This window comes from Leucoraja erinacea, chromosome 20 (genome assembly GCF_028641065.1).
Source record: "Leucoraja erinacea ecotype New England chromosome 20, Leri_hhj_1, whole genome shotgun sequence".
NCBI classification, from domain to species: Eukaryota; Metazoa; Chordata; class Chondrichthyes; order Rajiformes; family Rajidae; genus Leucoraja; species Leucoraja erinaceus.
The window spans coordinates 26,231,174-26,253,909 of record NC_073396.1 but is presented as its reverse complement, the minus strand read 5'-3'; the positions used below and the strand labels follow the sequence as shown (position 1 = coordinate 26,253,909).

General features: G+C 41.9%; 1 protein-coding gene across 2 annotated transcripts in view; it reads right to left on the bottom strand.

Annotated features, from left to right (window-relative positions):
* axin1 (axin 1) overlaps window positions 1-22,736 on the bottom strand; it is a 126,311-nt gene that overhangs the window by 37,499 nt on the left and 66,076 nt on the right. For both annotated transcript variants that reach the window (XM_055651703.1, XM_055651704.1), the window contains exon 4: window positions 2,338-2,434. In XM_055651703.1, the coding sequence (XP_055507678.1) occupies window positions 2,338-2,434 (97 nt within the window). The remainder of the gene's footprint in view (window positions 1-2,337; window positions 2,435-22,736) is intronic.

Here is a 22,736-nt window from a genome sequence, read left to right as displayed (position 1 = left end):
ATGCCTTCTCTTGCCCCACTAAACTCTTTGCATAACTGGACACTATCCAGTCTCCCATCCCCAGAAAGGAGAGAAATATCCGCTGGTCCTCACCTTTCATCCCACTGGCTTCGACATTCAGAATATTATCTTTTGCATTTCCAACCGGATCCCGACACTACCCCACTTTTATCGGTGCTCCATTGAGAGCATACTAACATACTGTGTATGCGTGTGGTACACCAGCTGCACAGCGGCTCAGAGGAAAGCGCTCCAGAGGGCCATTGACAACGCCCAGAGGATTGTCGGCTGCCCTCTCCTTACCTTGGAGGACTTACACAGTTCCCGCTGCACCAAAAAATCCCAGAGTATCATAAAGGACATTTCCCACCCCGGACACTCCCTGTTTGAACTGTTGCCGTCAGGCAGACGGTACAGATCTACAAGGACAAGGACGAACAGACTAAAAAACAGTTTTTACCCCACTGCTATAAAAGCACTAAATGTAGCCGCCAAGGAACGCAGGGGCGAGACATACTAAGGGAATGTGGTACACTGTGAAATCGACAGAAGGATGGAGGGTTGGGTGTTTATGCGTGCTATTTTCGTGATATTTATTTTAGTTGTTTATCTTTTAATATTTTATCTTGTATGTATCGTTAGCTTTTAGAAATGTTTGAATGGTGCACTGACTGGCTGACATTTTTAAATTTCGTTGTACATGGTTCATGTTACAATGACAATAAAGAAACTATTCTACTCTATTCTTTATGCAGAGAACACTCTCTCTGCACATGTCCTATTATAACAACTTGAATAACAGCTTCAAGTGTTCCCAATGACAGGGAAGCTAACAAGTTTGCAGTCTCCTACTTTATTTTTCTTGAATAAAGTTATATTTGCTATTATGCAATCCAAAACACCTTTTCCTGAAAAAAGCGATTTCTAAATCTTTTTTTTTTTTTTAATTGCCTCAACTGCCACTAACAAGTTCTTTTCACCCTTCATTGCAGAAATGGAAACTACACCTTCCATAAAAAATTGCATTAATGCTTGAAATTTAAACTTGACCCTGCAGTAAAACGATATTAAAGGGCTCAGCCATAAATATCACTAGGAAGATCATAATAGAAGTTATTACTCAAAATAGGGAAAAACGAGTCTTCCTCAAAGCTTTTCTCCTATTTACATAATTCTTTTATTAACCCTTTGTGATCCAAGAATGATAATCAGGAAATATTACCAGGTGGTATCCCAATGTATTAGCAAAACAGTGCTGGAGAAACTATGGTCAGTCAGCATCTGTGTAGGTGATGTCTTGAGTCCTTGTCCCTTCTTTAGATCAAAGAGAGTCGATCCAAAGCGTCCAGTTTGAAGGGTCCCAACCCACAATGTCACCTATCCCCTCTATAGATGGTGCCTGACTCACTAAGTACCTCCAACACTATATTTTGCTCAATATTTTAGCTTCTGCAATTCCCTGTGATCCCAATTTATTAGTTTACATTCAGTTTAATGTCTTACTGATATACATTTCATTAAAGTGTTATAGCATGAGATGCTTGGAAAAATTGAATCACGTTGGCAAAACATGTTAAACTATACTCTGGAATAAGTTCTAATAAATAGGGCCTTGAGGATATCCAAATCACTTTCATGTGTTCTTTATTTGACTTTGTTTAGGCCATGATTTGCGTTGTTTACCAGGCACTCCTATTGCTCTGTTAAAAGAATGAAAAGATAAAAGCTAAACATGAAAGAAATGCCTCAAGAGGCCTTACTCTAGGAGAATAACACTGAATATAATTTTATTTTTGTTTAATGTGAGCAAATAATTGTGCTTAATACTGTAGAAAATGCGAGGTGTTAAGTTCAATCACAACTTGAGTGCAAGTTTTTGGCAAGAATGTAAACAAAACACTATCCTATAGAGAAACAATTCACAATAGCAGCAAACTATAGAATTAGCTAATCATTGACCATGGCAATATATAAGCAGCTTCACAGCAAATACATATTTTCTCTGTAACAGCGTTTAAATATTTCAACTGACACATCAACTCCAGATGCTATCCGACTCAGAAAGTGTTTTAACATTCCCTTTGTGATTCATATTTTGAACATCTGCGCTCTTGGATTCTGCTTTCACATAGTATTCACAACAGTGAAATGTAATAAAAAATGCAACTAAGTCATCGGTTATCTATGCAGTTTTAAAATAGCTGGTAACTAAATATTAAGAAAGCAAAAAAAAAAGCAATAAGCATGTGCTTAAACCCAAGTGAAAATTTGTCCATTAAAACAGCCACACAGATAAGTTTGCTTTCATATCTATACATTCACAGAAGAAATGCTTACCGGAATGTGAGGTAGTGGCACTCGTCCATTCGCTTTGGCACTTTCATGCATTTCCCGCCGATGTTGCTTTCTGATTCGATATGGGGGAATTCCATCTCTGTCCAAAAAAGGTGACATTTTAGTTTTATAATTGTGCACTAATTTCCAAATTAACAGCTTCATCATTAGGAACCAAATTAATAGCGAACATGAGCATCTTTGAGCAAAACACGTTGAAACCTGTGTAATAGAAAGATGTTTTGCCTTGACAAAGTGAAACTAGAGTGAAATTTTCAGGTGCATATTTCATTAATTGATGCATCAATTAATATGTTAAAGATAAGGAAAACCAAAAGTGTCAAAATTAAGTGTGCCCTCCTCAACATTAGACTCCAATTTCCACAAGCAATCTCCAGAACTCACTAAACCAATGGAAAGCTAAAATAATGATACACTTGTGGAAGTGGTATGAAGATATTACAACCATTTCTATCTAATCTTTTCCCAGCTCTGCTGTGAACTGTGCCGAGCTCTGAGAACTTGTATTGGAAAAAGTCCTATCACTGTAACAATAGAGTAAATTCAGCTGCCAAAAACATTAAATTATGAAAAGACAAAAAATAATTAGTGGATCTCTGAAGCATAAACAAGCCATCAGTTTGCATTGTGCGGTTTGCTGAGTATCATCAATACAAAAATTCAACTTTGTCACGAAGTTATGATTTGCAATTTACTGAATTATGGATACTCTATTTATATTTTGACATAAACCTTTTAAAGCAGTGATAAATTACTTTCCCCCACATTCCTGATTTGTACAATCCTTAAAACTCACAATAACAAACTGGTCTATCTTTCTTCTGTTGAAGTTAAAAATCTAAAGATAGAATTTGGCAAGCCTATTTACCTGACAAGAGTGGCTACTTTCATTACAAAAAATAAATTAAAAATGGAGTAGTGCGACCAAAGTGGCACTCGTTTTCTGTCATCCTCATTTGAAAGGTTTTGTATTCTTATGCAAAGGGAGAAGTTTGCATGACAAATCTACCCTATTATTGTATGCTGCCTGATTAAGTAGACTAAATGCAGTTATTTAACCAGGACACTTGAAGGTTACACTCTGTAGACCCAACCGAACTACAGAAGAGACCAACGGTATCAAAATACAAACTGAGAAAAAATGCAAATCTCTACGTATTGTAGTCAATACTCCATGAACATTGCTTTAATTGGAATTATTTTCATCTACATAGTATACTGAAAAAGGAAGCATTAAACAAAAACAGTACCTCAGGCTAAAATGTTGTGCTCTTAAGTTTGCTGACAACGTGCATCACAATAAAAAAAAAACTCTGTACAATGCCAGCAGCTTCCACTGGAATTGCTGGTATTGAACAGTTTAAAGTCCTGGACTACCTCGCATTCCCTATCAAATGCGGAAACGTAGGATTTAGACAGGTTTGAAAGGCCAAACCTGTCAGTTTGCTCCACTTTTGTTTGCTCCAGTCTTGGAGGCAGGGAAGGGTATGAATAAAACTTACTTCACATCCTGCACAATATTCTGGACACTATCCATTTCAATAAGGGTGGTGGGGAAGAGTAAAAAATTATATTATTGCTAAGGGTATTTTCAGTTGAATTACATTGACTAGTTTATTGCTAAATGAGAAAAATATTTTAAAAAGTCAAATGTGATGACAGCTTTGACAGAAGACAAAGCCCACGACTAGTTTTGCCTCCTGACAAAGACTGTCAGGTCAGTATGGGGTGAGGCAGCTTCACGGTAAGATTTAGTGGATGTGGAGGAAAATGAACAGCGATGTCAGTCCTGGGGACAGCAAGATGTGGCCCAATAAACAAAGCCATAAAAGGAAACTAAACAAGTGTCACTTTCATAAACCATTAATACTCCTTCAGAATCTGTATTGCTCAGAAGGGAATCTCAGTCTAATACAGCTATCTCACGATTAGTAACAATGTAGATAAGGAGTGGCAAAATTATGATTCTTATTACCTTGTATTCCCAGGGTAAAACAATGCATGGGTACCAGGTAGAGCATTGGCAAGTTACTTTATTTGAAAAAACATTTACTAACCCCACCCCCAAAGGGAAAACATGCTTTTGTTCACCACATCATGGCAAATGACTGATAATGGTCTCTAATCTATTCAGTCTCAAACACATGTTCCGTCTTGCTGTGCTGGCTTTGAAGTTCCCTTGGCTCGATTCCCTGGTGCCACCTCTGAACTTGAAAGGTTTGACTTTTTTTTTGACGTTATTTGCCAACTCATCCATTAGCAGCAGGTTCAAACAAAGCCACATTCTGATTCATAAATTTTATCTTGGCCCTCCTCTTCAATGAAGAACAGCATTAACATTTCAGTATGTGTGTTTGGGGTCACACTCTTGATTAAAGAATGGAATGTTAAGATGCACATACATCAAGAAATATAAATAAATGTATCATAATTTATTAGTAACAAAGCCGAGGTTTGAGAAAATTCATATAAAGGATCCTTCTTAAATTCTACTTCATAAAAGGTTTTCTATTCAATTTTGAATTGTCAGCCAAATTAAAAAAATGTTTGATAACTTAAAGAATACAGGATGAATGCAGATTATCTGAAGTTGAAAGGATTTGAAAATTGCATTTCAATAATTACAGGTGGTTTTAATGTATCCTGTTCCTTCCTTATGTAGAATATCAAATTCAAACGTTTCTGAAAATAGAGTTCTACTAATTCTAGTATTTCTACTAACAAAGTTGCTGCAGAACTCCAGCTTTAACGAATGGCCAACATTAACTGTCTTTGTATTACAGTCTTGCTTGCATGATAAACTACTGATGGCCAGTCATTACGAATTGGGCTTGCAGCTTCAACCTCAAACCAGGAAAGTGCATCACAGGTAAACCAAATTATCCATTGCAATTGATTATAAGTCAGAACAATAATATATAGTGCAACTCAATTCCCATTATGGTGAGGCTGAGCAGTTGAAATTTAAAGATGTAACATTAGGTTTCCATATTATGCAGATATTAATATTTGGAAATAAAAGATATTACCCAGAGTTGGTAATTCAGACAACTCTGCCATAGTACTGTAAATCATGATAAGTTTATATTAATGATAGATCCAAGTATTCTGCTTTTGCATTCGCAACCCCAAACTCCTGCCTCGTTCTAGATACATTTCTATCGGCAATTATGCCATTTAATAATCATCTTTAAACTCTTGGAACCTTCAAAGTGGAAATGAATCAGAAACTTAAAATGCAACTTGTAATTGTCCAAAACGTCACCTGTCCACGTTTGCCAGAGATGCTGCCTGACCCACTGAGTTGCTCTTGTGTTTTGTGTCCATCTTTGGTACAAACCAACATTTGCAGTTCCTTTTGATCACATTATACTATGGTGTTCCTTGTTTACTCTTCTCTTTAAAATGAGTCAATGTTGCAAATCTGGGCTCTGCAAAGTCTTCTGTCATGCACATCTTCCTCCAACTCCTAGTGCCATCCCTCAGCTGGATCAATCCATCTCATCTTAGTCTTTGCCCTTCTATTTATTTATGTTACTAACCTGTATTTTGGAAGAGTTAATTTTCAAGAAGTCAGATAAACGCACCCATTTATTCTTCCCTCAGTTATGAGGAAGAGTTTATGACTTGAAATGTTTACTGGTTTCTCTTTCCACAGATCCTGGTTTATTGGTTAAGGTCTTTCAGTACTGTCCATTTTGATTCAGATTCCAGCATCTCTGCTATTTTGTTTTCCATTAATAATGTCCATTCTTGTTTATCTTTATTCATTGCTCCCTTGAATACATCTATTTCGCACATTTTTTGTTTTCATCATGCCACAGATCCATTGGGCATGCTCATCTGTGTTATGTTCAGTTTCCTTCGAATTTTCTGGCCTATATCTCTGGTTTAATATACAGTGCTAGTCACGTTTTCCATCCCATTGCTTTATTGACACAGTACCGAGACATTGTGAAAAGCTTTGTTTTGCGTTCTATCCACGAGTGCATCAAATTAGTGCAAGGAGAAAATAAAACAGCACAGCATAGTGTCATAGCTATAGAAAAAGTGCAGATAAAGTTAAAGGGCTATACCTAGGTAGATTGGAAAAATCAGCATTCATCCCTAGCATTCAAGAGGTCAGTTCAAGAGTATGAGATCAATGGGGAAGAAGCAAGCGCTTGTTGAATCTGGTGATAAATGCTTGAGCTTTTGTATCTTCTGGCTGGTGGGAAAGGGGAGAGGAGAGAATAACCAGTGTTTCAGTCCTTGATTATGTTGGCTGCTTTCCTGAGGCAGCGTTAAGTAAAGATGGAGTTGATTGGTTAGTTGGGATGAGGAGGGTATGTGTGGGCTATTCTTTTGTCTGAGTAGCTGCAGATTCTCCTGCAAGAATGAGTGGCACAGTTGAAAGATTTTACTTAAAGCTACTTTCTCACATGGATGGTGATCAACTGATCCTACATTTCTAACATTTGCTGCTGATTTCAGATAGCAAATCAGAGAGAGCTGGGGGTAAGAGAGAGCCGGGGGGGGGGGGGGGGGGGGGGGGGGGGGAAAGGGGGGGGGAGAGAGAGAGAGGGGGGGGTGGGGGGGAGAAGAAGGTAAGAGAGGGGAGGGGGGGGGGGGGGGGGGAGAGGAGGGGGGGGGGAGAGTCGGGGGGGAAGGGAGAGCCGGGGGAAGGGAGAGCCGGGGGAAGAGAGAGAGCCGGGGGAGAGAGAGAGGGGGGGGGGGGGGGGGGGAAGAGAGAGAGCCGGGGGGGGGGGGGGAAGAGAGAGCCTGGGGTAAGTGAGAGCCGGCAGATCCATTGTGACGTCATCAGGCAGGCAGATCCATTGTGACGTCATCAGGGAACAAGCAGTTCATTTTTTCCTCTTCAGATTGATTTGTGAACATTTTGTTTAATAACTCGAGAAATAATGCATGAATTTTTCAGATAAGGCGATTTTTAATTTCACAGAATAAATCTCTACCGGAATAAGTAAAATTTTTACCGTTAGCGCCTAGTTTCTTCGAGTAGATGTGATCGCGCACAAACAAATAAACACCCCCACAATCAAAGTTTTATAGTTATATAAGGATAGAAGTCACAAATAAATGTGGCCCTGTTTTCACCTTTGATTTTTCATTGATTTTAAGTTTATTCTCCAAAACCACCGCCACTGAACATATTGTCACAAATACAATACACGTTTTGTTAAGTTAAAATGATTTTCTGTTCAAGGATTATCAAGAATTTTAAATATTCTATAATTAAATTGATGAAATTTCATATTTGCATAACCGTTCCCATGTAGAGTCAACATCCTCCAGCAGGGAAACCAGCCCTTTCCACCCAACTCATCCATGCTGACCAAAATACCCATCTCTGCCAATGCCAAACTATAGAGACGACAATAAGATGGGTTAAGTGCTAACAAAGGAAAAGAGAAAATATTTCAAATTTTCAGAAAACCACTCATGTTAAATAGATTAGTTTGGATAATTTAATCCAAATATAAAACAATATAATTACAAGAACTTTAAGCGTGCTGCACTTAATACTTAACTGACAGCCATTAATACTTAATTAAAGCCATTCCTTTCTTTCATTAATACTTTCCAATTCCCAAACTGAGAATTCAGCAAAATTGTTTGCAATCTAGTATCAATGGCTTTGCTCCAGTCTAAAGCCCTGGCATTAAAATCAGTTATGTCAATCAGCGCCTTCCTTGCCAGTCAGCCAGCAACTCTCCCAGGAAACCCTTAAACCACAGATAAGCTTCTTCAAAGTATTTTACAGTTCACTGAATGAACACAACGAAGGAACATCAAACTTCCTTTTTTTTGGGTGTAAACCTCCACCTAGAACGCTAAGAGCCTTGTGCAATGAATATTTTTCCATCTCTTGCTTTTATCTGCTCATTACATAGGCCCTTTCCCCTTAATCTCCATATTAAAAAAAAGAACGAAAGCTCCCTGTAGATCCAGACATGCTGTGCCCCAGTCTGTGAAGAATCCCAAACTAATTTTATGCTGGTTTCTGCTTCTCATATTAACCCTGAAGAGCTGGCAGCACAGAGATTCATCCAAATTAAAATAAAAATGCAGCAAGTATTAATTCAAAATTAGTTTAGAAAATACGTAATCTTGATGGTTACTATTAAGTGATTGTGAATTTCTTTTCATGGCATGAAATTTCATGCAGTATTCCTGTTGATAAGCCAATTCAAAAGTAATAGGCTGGGTTTTAAGTATTTAGTATATTCAAAGCTGCAAGATAAATTTTCAGTTGAGAGGTATCAATGGTTATGGGGATTGAACAGAAATGTGTTGAGGCCAAAAATCAGATCAGCCATGATCTAATTAAATGGCTGAGTTAGCACGAGTCTTTACAACCACAGTGAAATGAGAAATCAGGTAGCTTCCCTGCTTCTGCCGAAGCCTTGCCCGGATCATATTTCATTGAGTGATCGAGCACCAACAAATACCATAGGTTCTAACATTGACTAATTATTAACTAGTCTGATAAAGTCTTGTCCATTCGTGTGAATAAATAAGTGTGCAAGTCTTTTTGACTACCAAACACCCCAATACCAAAATCAAAATTTTGAAAGCATCTTACCCCATATTTAATTTAGTGTCTTTCACAACCTGCACATCTATATTACTAAATGTCTGATCTTGACCAATTCCTATTGTTCTGCATATTGATTTTTTATTAAACGGTGCCACTTATTGCTGTGATTGTTGGCCATCTTACTCAAAGTCCCCCTCCGCTGCGCAGGACAAGAGGATTTTTCCCATCGATTAAAAATAAGAGTTATTAGTGTTTATAAAATGTTGAGATTCTCTCTCCTGGAGGCCACGCCCCTTCCGGAGGGACTATAAAACTTGGAAGTGTTGAGTGCCTCAGTCAGTCTCTGCAAGATAGGGGAGCGAGAGGTTTATGTCTCTCAGTCTGAGCTGTTAATAACACTGAACACATGTCTACTAACTGAGTGGTTTTACTGACCTGTCTTAATGTGGTTTGAAAATATAGTTTGGAAATGCTATAGCTGTGTTGCCTTTGGTTTGGAAATGCTAAAGCTAAGTTGCCTTTGGTTTGGAAATGCTAAAGCTGTGATGCCTTTGGTTTGGAAATGCTAAAGCTGTGTTGCCTTTGGTTTGGAAATGCTAAAGCTTTGTTGCCTAATTAAAGTTGCCTTGCCTAATTAAAGCCGTGTTGCCTAATTAAAGTTGCCTTGCCTAATTAAAGCCGTGTTGCCTAATTAAAGTTGTCTTGCCTAACTTAGTCTAGTTATTATATATTACTAGACCAAGTGGGACCCGTTGGGTCGTCCCCTCAACGTGGGTTGCGGGGGGGGGCCTGCAACATCACACACTAACCACTCCCCACGCGCACACACACACTAACCCGCCCCCCCCCCCCCCCCTTGATATCTATATTACTAAAAGTCTCATCTTGACCACTTCCTGTTGTTCTGTATATTGATTTTAGAAAAAACGCTGCCACTTACGGTGGTGATTTTTGGCTCTCTTACTCAGTCCCCCTCCGCTGCACAGGACAAGAGGATTTTTCCCATCGATGAAAAATAAAACAGTTATTAGTGTTTAAAAAAATATTGAGATTCTCACTCCTGAAGGCTCACTCTTCCGGAGGGACTATAAAACCCGGAGAAGTGGAGGTGTCTCAGTTCTCTGCAAGATGGGGAAGCGAGAGGTCACAATTCTCAGTCTGAGCTGTGAATAAACCTGAACACATGTCTACTAAACTGTGAGTGGTTTTACTGACCTGTCAGTGCCCTTAATGTGGTTTGAAAATGTAATTTGAAAGTGCTAAAGCTGTGTTGCCTTTGGTTTGAAAATGCTAAAGCTGTGTTGGCTTTGGTTTGAAAGTGCTGAAGCTGCCTGTCCTAATTAAAGCTGCCTTGCCTAATTAAAGCTGCCTTGCCTAATTAAAGCTGCCTTGCCTAATTAAAGCTGCCTTGCCTAATTAAAGCTGAATTAAAAGTTTAATCTTGACCACTTCCTGTTTGCACTTTATATTGATTTTAGAAAAAACGCTACTACGTACGGCTGTGATTTTTGGCCATCTTACTCAGTCCCCCTCCGCTCATCAGGTGCCGAGGATTTTTCCCAAATGTTGAGGTTCTCTCTCGTGTCAATCACACCATGATGGCCATGCCCCTTTATTGTAGGAGGGGGAGGGACTATGAAACCCAGATGTGTGTGCGTGGCTCAGTCTCTGCAAGATGGGGGAGGAAGAGGTCACGACTCGCTGTCTTTGGTGACTTTGCCCCCTGCTTGAAAGAGGAAGAGGAAGGGGGGGGAAGAGGAAGAGGGGGGAAGAGGAAGAGGTATAGTGGGGGGGAAGAGGAATAGGGGGGGGGGGAGAGGAATAGTGGGGGGGGGAGAGGAAGAGGGGGGACGAGGAAGAGTGGGGGGGAGAGGAGGGAAAGAGAAGAGGGAGGGAAAAGAGAGGAGGGGGAGGAAAGGGGAAAGAGGAAGGGGGGGGAAAGAGGAAGGGGGGGGGGGAAAGAGGAAGAGGGGGGGAAAGAGGAAGGGGGGGGAAGAGGAAGAGGGGGGGAAAGAGGAAGAGGGGGGGAGAGGGAGGAAGGGGGGGGAAGAGGACAAGGGGGGGGGGGGAAGGAGGACAAGGGGAGGAGAGAGGGGGGGGGGGGGGGGGGGTGGGAGGTGGGGGGGGGGGAGGGGGGAGGGGGGGAGAGAGGGGGGGGGGGGGGGGGGGGGGGGGGGGGGGGGGGGGGAGGGGGGGGGGGGGGGGGGGGGGGGGGGGAGAGGGAGGGAGGGGGGAAGAGGATGGGGTGGAGAAAGGAGGGGGGGGGGGAGTGTGAGAGAGCTGTGTCTTTTGAATAACGGGGGGGGGGGGGAGAGAGAGGTTGGGGGAGGTGGGAGAGGTGGGCAGCTGGCATCGACCAAAGGACTCCGTGTTCAGCAACATCAATCCAGTAGCCGACTTGCTCGTCTTTTGAATGATGGGAGGGGAGGAGGGAGAGGTCGGGGGGGAGGAGGGAGAGGTCGAGGGAGGTCGGGGGTTGAGAGGGCTGCGTCTTTTGAATAACGGGGAGGAGGGAGTGGTGGAGGGGGGCGTCACGCGCAGCTCGAGCACGCAGATCCATTGTGACGTCATCAGCGAAAGAGGCATTTTTATTTCAAAGTTTTATCGGATTTGTGAACATTTTCATTGATAACTCAAGAAATAAACCATGAATTTTTCAGAAAAGGCGATTTTGGGGGAAATCGCTATCGGAATATGTAAACATTTTACCGTTAGCGCATCATTTTTTTGAGAAGATGTGATTATACACACACACACACATCCATACACAAGATCAGTTTTAATAGTTAATAGATTTTAATTTTAAAATAAAATAAATTAAATAACCAAACATGCACATCATGGTTATGAATATTCTTTGATCTAGTTGGCTGAACAAGACATGCAGTCACTATTCTCTTAGGTCCCACATTCCCTGTACAAATTGCCATCCCCTGTAAGATATCAATAACAGAAGCTGATCAAAAAGGTTTATTATATTAAGTTCACCTGAAAGTCATGATTGCAAAAACCACGCCATTGGACCATTCAATGTAGCTGTGTGCAAATTCAAATTCGACTTTTATAGATGGAAACTAAGTAAACCCAAGTCTAAGAATAGACAAAGGTTGGTATTTGCTTGGTTAAAAAACGGTTCAAAATGAAACAGTGTCTCAGGTGAAGGGCCTGTCCCACTTACGCGACCTTGGTTCGCAAATTATGCGACCTCGTGGCCACTTGAGGCGTATGGGCATCGTATGACCGCGCGGGGCCGGTCCCGCGGTGTTGTGCGGGGCTGGTCCCGACGTCGCGCGGGGCTCCAAAATTGCTGCAGTGACCGAAATCTTTGCGTGCCAACGCAGGCGCATTGCAATGGTACGCAGCGTCTTGACGTACACAGCGTCTTGATGGCGTACGCCTAGCGCGTGGCGTTGCGTGATGATGTCACTGCCCGGAGTGGCGTTGCGTGATGACATCACCGCCCGACTCCCAAATTCAGTTGGCCCGCCTCCTGCCCAGCATATTTGTAAGCATGACGTAAATTATGTCACTCGTGAACTCCGCTTCCGGTTGGTCGCGCCAAATGCACGCAATTGCATGCAAGTGGGACAGGCCCTTAACTGAGCATGATTGATGTCTGTTTGTGCTTGTTGAGATTTGCAATATAGGTTTTTGATTTTCATTTATGTTTGCACACTGATTTGTAAATACATTGCAAATGGATCCTTCATGGTATTGCCTGTGATAAAGGAATAATTTTAGACTAATACATTTCACATATTTTCCTAATGTAGATGAAACAATGCATATATGTATTCAACCCTCCACCAGAGAGTTATGGGCCTGTCCCACTTGGGCAACATTTACGTGTCACGACGTGCATGTGATGCGCGGATGGCGTGCATTACGCGCACGTGGTGGCATAGGCAAGGTCGCACGCGGTGCCCGAGGATTTTGGGATTCACAAAATCTTCGCGCATCACCTGTGTGACGCGCAAATGACTCCCAAGTGGGACAGGCCCTTTACTGTGTCTTTTACATACAGTGCACTCTATAATGTTTGGGACAGACTCATCATTATTTATTTGCCTCTGTACTCCACAATTGGAGATTTGTAATAGAAAACATCACATGTGGTTAAAGTGCACATTGTCAGATTTTATTTAAAGGTTTTTTAATACATTTTGGTTTCACCGTGTAGAAATTACAGCTGTGTTTATAGCTCCCCCTCCCCTCCCCTTACCCCCCCCCCTCCCCCTCCCCTCTTCTCTTGCCTCCCCTCCCCTTCCTCCCCCCCCTATCCCCTCGACTTCCTCATTCACAGACCACAGTTTGTTCGTATTGGTGGAAATGTGTCAGCCTCGATAACAATCAGCACGGGAGCCCCTCAAGGCTGCGTGCTCAGCCCCCTTCTGTACTCACTCTATACCCATGACTGCATAGCCAATCACAGTGCGATCTCCATCATCAAGTTCGCTGACGACACCGCTGTTGTGGGGCGTATCACTGATGGGGATGAGTCAGAGTATAGAAGAGAGATCGAGCAACTGTCCATATTGTGCCAGAGCAATAACCTGGCCCTCAACACCAGCAAAACCAAGGAACTGATTGTGGACTTTGGAAGGAGTAGGAGGGGAACCCACAGCCCCATTTATATCAACGGGTCGATGGTTGAAAGGGTCAAGAGCTTCAAATTTCTGGGCGTGCACATCTCTGAAGATCTTTCTTGGTCCGAGAACACTAATGCAATAATCAAGAAAGCTCATCAGCGCCACTACTTCCTGCGAAGATTACGGATAGTCGGTTTGTCAAGGAAGACTCTCTCTAACATCTACAGGTGCATAGTAGAGAGCATGCTGACCGGTTGCATCATGGCTTGGTTCGGCAATTTGAGCGCCCTGGAGAGGAAAAGACTACAAAAAGTAGTAAACACTGCCCAGTCCATCATCGGCTCTGACCTTCCTTCCATCAAGGGAATTTATCGCAGTCGCTGCCTCAAAAAGGCTGGCAGTATCATCAAAGACCCACACCATCCTGGCCACACACTCATCTCCCTGCTACCTTCAGGTAGAAGGTACAGGAGTCTGAAGACTGCAACAACCAGGTTCAGGAATAGCTACTTCCCGACAGCCATCAGGCTATTAAACCTGGCTAGGACAAAACTCTGATTATTAATAACCCATTTTCTGTTATTTGCACTTTATCAATTTATTTATTCATGTGTATATATATTTATATCATGGTATATGGACACTTATCTGTTCTGTAGTAAATGCCTACTATGTTCTGTGTGCTGAAGCAAAGCAAGAATTTCATTGTCCTATACAGGGACACATGACAATAAACTCACTTGTTGAAGAGCAAACTAAAAGAGACTAGCCCCCAAAACAAGCACAAGCCAAAGATGGCTGCAATACAGGCCTGGCAGAGCATCACCAGATGTCCATGAATCGCAGACTTCAAGCAATCATTGCATGCAAAGGATATGCAACAAAATACTAAACATGACTACTTTCATTTACATGACATTGCTGTGTCCCAAACATTATGGTGCCCAGAAATTGGGGAACTATGTATAAACATTGCTGTAATTTCTACATGGTGAATCCAAAATATGTAAAAATCCAAAGCCTTTCCACACTCCACAAGGCACTAAATATGGTCCAGTTGACTGGATGACGGCAGCATCAGCAACACAAAATGTTTGACACCATCCAGGTTAAAATAGCCTGCTTGGTCGGTACACCATGCACTATCTTTTCATTCAGTGTCTGCATATAGGTTATTCACCCAGGCTGTTCCAACATCTCCCAAATCAACTAGTATAATACTGAGGATGACAGGGAAAGCAGGTACCACAGTAACATTATCAACTTTGTGTTCCAAGCTGCACAACACCTTGATTTAGAAACATAACATAATGTCTTCATTGTCACTGGGTCTATTTTCAGTAATCTATTAACTGATGCTACTGAGGAGGAAGCACTTTCACAAGGCAGAATGCAGCAGCTCCAGACAGTTCGCCATCTTGTCAAAGGTAATTGTGGATGGCTAATAAATGTTTGCCAATGTTTGTCAATCTGAGAAACATTTTATCACCACTGATCAACTCATTGAATACCACAACACCAAACGAACCAAAAGGTAAATGGTTAATTCATGTCATTGGGGTCAACAGTTTACCAAATTTCAAAGTTATTCTTCTACAGATTAAACCTACTCATGAAGAATCGATATTCTCTTCATGAACCAACACATTCGTACTAATTTCTTTGGATTATTGAATAGTCCCTATAGATTGAAGGGTGACTAAAGTAATCACACTCTTAAAAAAAAACCTATTGAAGCAGAAGTTCAAATAGTAGAATAAATAAGGGAGAATCTGTTGATATCATGTATTTGGATTTTCGCAAATTATTTGATAAAATTTCAAATGAGAGATTAGTGTGTAAAATTAAAGCACATTGGATTGAAGGTAATGTTGGCACAGATCGAAAATTAGTTGGCAGACAGGAAACAACTGGGCATCGCAGGAGTGCAGCCAGTAAACCTGCTGCCTCAACTCTAGCAATCTGGGTTCAATCTGACCTTGGCTGCTGTGTGCGCGGAGTTTGCAAATTCTCCCCGTGATTGTGTGGATTTCCTCATCATTTCAAAAAATGTTTACTGTTTGGTAGGCTAATTGGCCATTATATTGACAATGTGGAGATGGGTGGTAGAATCTGGGGTAGAGATGAGGGGAATACAGGAGGAGTGAAGAATAAAATGGATTCGGGTAGAATGTGTAAAATTGCGTTAGCTGCTGGTTGGTCAACATGGTCTTAGCATGCCAAAGGACCCATTTCAATGTTATACACATATGGCTCCAGTATATGTCAGGTGGTAAATAGTGGGATATTGTTGTGATTCATGCTTGTGATCAGCTGATCAATGATCTGGATGGATGAACCAAATGTAATAATGTTTCTAAATTTGCCAATGAAATAAAATTGAATGGAATCGAGTATTTGTATGCAATGAGATTTCAAGGTGATGTCGCCCCAGTGTGAATGGTACAAAGTTACTTCAGCACTTTGTTTTGCTCAAGATCCAACATTTGAAGTTGTTTGTATTGCCATTCAAGTGTTGCAAGCAGGCAAAGTGGTAAATGGTTTTAATGTAAGAGATGTTCTTACCACAATGATACAGGGCCTAATGCCCCCACAGAATCCAGGTGCCACTTGTAAATAGAACCTCAACTGGACCAACCAAACAAAAGATACAAAAAAGCAGGGATTGTGTCAACTAATGGAGCCCCTGACAACCCAAAGCCTTCCAACAATCTACAAGGTACACGTCAAGAGTGATATATACAATTTTCACTTGAATGACGAGCACAGCTTCAACACAAGCCACTCCACAATGACAAAACATTAATTGCCTTGAATGTTAATTTCTCTCACCACTAGCATCCCACAGTTGCAGTCAACCATCAAAATGCAATCTCACATGGTCTACTTCAATAGTACCATACAAATTCACAACCTACAATATCAACATTTTCCCCCTTCCAATAAATCATTTCGTGTTTTACTACATTCAGACACATATTTAATCATTTTAATCAAGTAACAATCTGTAATTCTTTAATTAAAAATGCACATCAAGCACCATGAGACAATTGCCAAATGTCAAATGCCATTGACAAAACATTGGCATTGGCAAAGTATATTGTTAGCCAAGACAATATAAAAACTTTGTCAGCCATAAATTCTTTGTTATTGCTTATCTACCTTCTTTCTGCTCATCCACTAAATTACAATAAGAATACCCACAGAAATAGGAACTCTTCCCATCCTGATAATTCTATCTTTTGGAGCCACAATTAATTTTTGCCCCCTTCCAAAGCCATGGTCCTTTAGCAGTCTTACCCAAAGAGATGTTTTCAATGCAACAGTCAACCCCAGCTGCCTCATCTTACCCCACATTATCTACACTAAAATTACTACCAATTAAACTGGAAAGATCATTTCCAACCTCCATTGCCAGAGGCATAGAATCCATCCTTCTGTTTGACCAATCTCTCAACTTAAATGTTCACATTTGCACCTTACTTGATCTTCAGCCAAGTTTGACTTCACATCCTTTACAGCAGAAAGACCATCTGTTTGAGTTTAAACAGAAGGCAAAGATGAGAGTAAAACTCAGTCACGTCAAAATTGTTGAATTTATATTTTATGATATTCAAAAGCATTTAAAACATAACATGTTCATTTTAAAGATAAATGTTTAAATATTCTTAAACTAAAAGCACCTACAAATAATTAAAAATAATAAACTAAATAATTAACGTAATGTTTTTGCAGCTTAATCTGCAGGCTGACTTTCAATTTTAATAAACACTAGACCAAGTGGAACCCGTTGGGCCCCGTTTCCCCAAAGCAATATTCCACCACTCGCCCATAGACCCCAATTACGCAGGCGTGGCTGAGGGGTTCCCGTTGTGATGCCAGAGATCCCCGTTGTGACATCAGAGATCCCCGTTGTGACGCGAGTCACATCAACTCTCCCCAACTGCGCCTCGCCATCTCTTCCTACCCCTCATCCCCCAGCACTCCCCCCCTCCTCTTCACCTTGCCTCTCCTCCTCTCCTCCCCCCACACCCTCCCTCTCATTTCCCCTACCCTCAGTCACTCCCTCCCTCCCTCCATAACCCCTCTCCCCTCCCTACCCCCCTTGACGTCATTGTGAGGTGGAATGCTGCTGTGTCTTTTACATGTAAATTAGATCCCATTGTGATGTCATTGTGGGGTGGAACACTGCTGGCGGCAGGGATAGCGGAAACATTTTTTTAAAAAGTTTAAAATGTCAATAACGTAAAATATAACATCAAGGTGAACAAAACTTGTTAAATTGACATCACAGGACAATGGTAAGGCGGTGCAAACATTGTTCTGTTATTGTGTTCCGCTTTTTCACAAATAGTAATATAAATATATAAATACTAGACCAAGTGGGACACGTTGAGCCCCGTTCCCCGAACGCAATATTCCACCACTCACCCACAGCCCTCAACTGCGCAGGCGCGTTTTGACAGGAAGGGGGGTAGAGAGGGAAGGGGAGGGGGGCAGAGAGAGGGAGAGTAGAGGGCGAGGGGCGGGGGATAGAGATTGAGGGATAAGGGGGGGGGGCGTGCGGCATCACAGGGGAGGACTGGTCCCCGAACGTAATGCTCCACACTCACCCATAGGTCCCAATACTCACCACTCCCTAGAGAGGGAGGGGGGGGGGGGGCACAGTGGGAGGGGGCGGTGGCAGAGGGGGAGGTGGCAGAGGGGGGGAGGGGGCAGCAGAGGGGGGAGGGACAGTTCCGGGGGGAGCAGCCTGCGGCGTCACACACACTAACCACCCCCCTTGATATTATATTAATGTTATTCTTTCGCTCCTTTTACCCCATCCCCGCCCTATCCACTCATGCATAGCCCCCAACTCACAGGGGGAGAGGGGGAACATTAAATTCAACATTAATGTATTAAAACTTTTGAAGTTAAATCAAAACAATGAGGTTCAATCGGACTCTTTTTTTTAAAGATTTGGAAGTCAGCACTTCGTTCACACGTGAGAAAGACCGTTGGTGAAGGATTTGAAGAATGTTCTCAAAATGCTACTCAGGAAACCCAAGCCGAGGCGCGAGCGTTCGTCGACCGAAGCTCTCGGGAATTGTCGGGAAACCTGAGCCGAGGCGCGATCGTTCATCGACTGAAGCTCTCGGGAGTTCGACAGGGCGACTTTTGCACAATGAGGGGAAGAGGGAGGGGTGAGAGGTGACGTCAGTCTCAGCGCGAGCAGACGGCAGATGCATTGTCATGTCATCAACAGAAACCCCCCCCCCCCAAAAAAAAACCCAGCCGTTTTGATTTGAAAGTTGGATCGGATTAGTGACCATTTTAATTAATTACTGAAGAAATAAAGCAGGAAATTTTCAGGTAAGCCAATTTTTGACTCCAGACGCTAAATCTCTACCAGATTATGTAACCTTTTCCTGTTAGCACGTTGTTTCTTTGAGATGTGATCACACACAAACAAATAAATGCACACACACACCCACCCACGATAAGGTTTTATAGTTATATAAGGATAAGATAGACGTGATGTAGGTGCCACCGACTAGGCCATCTTTTGTTATCCAAAATTGTCACAATTGGGGGGGAGGGGGAAACTTTTTAAAATCTCTTCTCTGTACGTGAGACCCGACCTTTTTCCTGTCGGGTCTCCGTTGTCGTTGGGGCCTAGCGCCGTGGAGCGGTCTCCAGCCTGAACGACCTGGAGGCTCCAGTCACGGAGCTTTTGGAGCTGCGGACTTACCATCGTGGGGCTGGCCGGCATCGGAGCGTGGGGAGCGGTGGTGACTCGCTGCTGCGGCCCGACCACGTAGATCGGAGGCTCCAGCTGCAGCCGCAGTTCCGGTGGACTGTCGGGGTATCGGGAGCTCGTGGGTCCAGGTGGAGAGACCGCTTTCCGGAGCTCCCGCAACGCGCCTTCTCTAGCCTGTGTCGCGGGGTTGGAACAACCCGGAGCGGGGCCGTACATTGCCCGGCGCGGCTTTAATGGCCGTGTGACATTCCAGTGCCCGCCGGGGGCTCCAACTTTGTGACATTTAGACCAGGAGCGGGGGCCGTACATCGTCCAGCGCGGCCTAAAATGGCCGTGGGACTTATCATCGCCCACCTGGGGCTTCGACATCGGGAGAGAAATGGAGAACAGGGGAGAGAAAAGACTCTGCCTTCCATCACAGTGGGTTCACTGTGATGGATGTTTTTAAATTGAATTGTGTGTATGTCTGTAGGATATTGTCTTTGTTTGTATGGCTGTGGAAACGGAGTTTCGTTTGAGCCTCACTGAGGTTCAAATGACATGTAATAAATATTGAATATTGAATTGAATATTGAATTTAGACTGAAAATTCAATTAAAAGGCTTTGCAAACACATATGTGCTGGGTTCGGCTGGCAGATTTTCCCGCTGAAGGACATTTGCTGCCAATTGACACCCACACTTCCGGGTTTTATAATCCCTCCCTCCTCCCACTGGAAGGGGCGTGGCCTTCATGGCGTGATTGACAGGAGAGCGATTCTCAACATTTTTTAGACACTAATAACACTTTTATTTTTCATTGATGGGAAGAATCCTCTGCACCTGATGAGCGGAGGGGGGCTGAGTAAGATGGCCAAAAATCACAACCGTAAGTCGTAGCGTTTTATCTAAAATCAATATACAGTGCAAACAGGAAGTTGTCAAGTTTAGACTTTTAATCATTTGCCATTTCAAACCAACCACCACCAAGCATTTGATTCAGATTCAGATTCAATTTTAATTGTCATTGTCAGTGTACAGTACAGAGACAACGAAATGCATTGACAGGAGAGCGATTCTCAACATTTGCTGTGCTTTATTTCAAACCAATCACCACCAACCATTTGCTATGCTTTATTTCAAACCAACCACCACCAACCATTTGCTGTGCTTTATTTCAAACCAACCATTTTCATTTTCAAACCACATTAAGGACACTCAAGGTCAGTTAATCCACACTCACAGACATGTGTTCAGTGTTATTCACAGCTCAGACTGAGAGACGTTACCTCTCGCTCCCCCATCTTGCAGAGACTGACTGAGGCACTCAACACTTCCGGGTTTTATAGTACCTCCGGAAGGGGCGTGGCCTTCAGGAGAGAGAATCTCAAACATTTTTAAACACCAATAACTCTTTTATTTTTAATCGATGGATAAAATCCTCTTGTCCTGCACAGCGGAGGGGGACTCTGAGTAAGATGTCCAAAAATCACAGCCGTAAGTGGCAGCGGTTTTTCTATAATCAACATACAGAACACGAGGAAGTGGTCAAGATCAGACTTTTAGTAATATAGATATAGAAGATAGATAGATTACATACTCATGGATGTTTAAATGGCTGAAAGCTGGCAATTCAATTTAGACCACAGGTCACAGCCACGAAGTCCTGGCCTGTTAGCCAGGCTTTGTCTTTCCTAACTCAATTACAAGTGCAGGCAAGAATTGGGAACAATATTTTCTCCAGGACAACAAATGTAGCTCATAACATCTGCACAACCACGACTATTGATAGATTACAGATTTCTCTGTGAAGAGTATTAAAATTAACACCGAAGTGCATTTACAGAAGAATCCAAAACTCAGAGAATAATTGATACAAACTTGCTTGTTTTTTTTACTCTGGAAATTATAAGCATTTGTAATCAAATAAAGCTTTCTAAAAGTCCAATGTTAAACTGTTATGATTTAACTTGTACATAACCTGAGCTTCACCAGGATCAAACATACTTTGATATTACTAATGCGCTATATAGTTTTACATTAGCCAATAAAGCAGTCATACCCAAGAACAGCATTGTTCAATAATTATTTTTTGACCAGTTATTAGACTATTAACACAAAAACAATTTAGGTGAACACTTTCATTTTTTATCCATTTGCTGCATAGATCTGTTATCCTCAATGATCACTTACAGCAAACATTCAGCAGATGTTCTCTTAAACTCCCCCCTATTAAAAGCTTTGTGCCTTACTTCAAAGAAAGCCACAATGCCTTCAAGCTAAGTGGGATGCTGAAAGGATTAAACAATCAGAAGAACAGGGCCCAACTTACTAAATTTGCCATTGCATTAAAGTGCCACTGTACTTAACAGATGGGGTGCAATCTGCAGCTCTCTCAATGTGGTAACTGATGGCAAATTGCCCAAATGTACACAATAGTATCCTGCTGCTGTTTATCTAGAGAGACTGAAAAAAGTACCAGTCCTCTAGACTAATGCTACAGCCAGGCTATTTTTTTTCTATTAAATTTCTGCTTTTTGCTCCCCCTCATGTCCATTAAATGAAAAAACAGAATATGATCCAGAGACATATTTTGCCATCAGCCTGATCGATACTTGATGCTTGTTCAATGTTTTGGTAAGCAATCAATCAGAATAACCACTCGGTGTGCAATGTTATACACGCTAGTGCCCAAAGGCATCTTCAGAATTAACTGGAGAAAAAAAAGAACTTTAAAGCTATGCAACTTTCTCATTTGGAATAATCTTCTATTTTAAACTCTCAGCTCTTCCTGTTGGAAGAGCACAGCAACAAGTAAGAGAAAGTTAATGTTTCGGATCCTGGAGCCTTCACATCTTTGCTGATGAGACAAATGCAGTGGGTTTCAAATGAACTTCAATGTAATATAGACAAGCTGTGTGAATAGGCAGATTGAATAAGGCAAATGTGAAGTTACTCACTGATGGGCAAGATTTAAAAATAATTATTTTTGTTAAATCGTGAGATTGGATAAAGTTGATTTTGAAAGAACTTTGATAACTATACACTGAAATCCAAAGTAGATGCAGCAAGGAGGAAAGCAGCACGTTGACGTTTATTGTGAGGAGAGTTCAAGATTAAATTGTTTAACTTCAAAAACAGAGCTCTGGTAAGACAGGTCTGGCAATTACATTTTTGGTCTTTCGTGCAATAGGCAGGTGGGTGAAGATTCATTACACTGGTTCCAGGGATGGTGGATTCACTGTAAAATGAGAGATTGAGTAAGCTGGGACTTTATTAAGAGTTTAAAATATTGAGATCTTGACCAAGCTTATAGAATGCTTAACCAGCTTGTCAGAGGAAGAGTCCAGAACCAGGGTACACAATCTCCAATCCCATATTTTAACAGATTTCTTCAATGAAGGGTAATGAACCTCCTCCATCCTGGAAGACAATGGAAGCCGAGTCATTGTTTTCTTTCAAAACTCAATTCATGATTGTTAGATCCATTTCATCATTCAGATATATCACATAATTAAGAAACTCTCCCA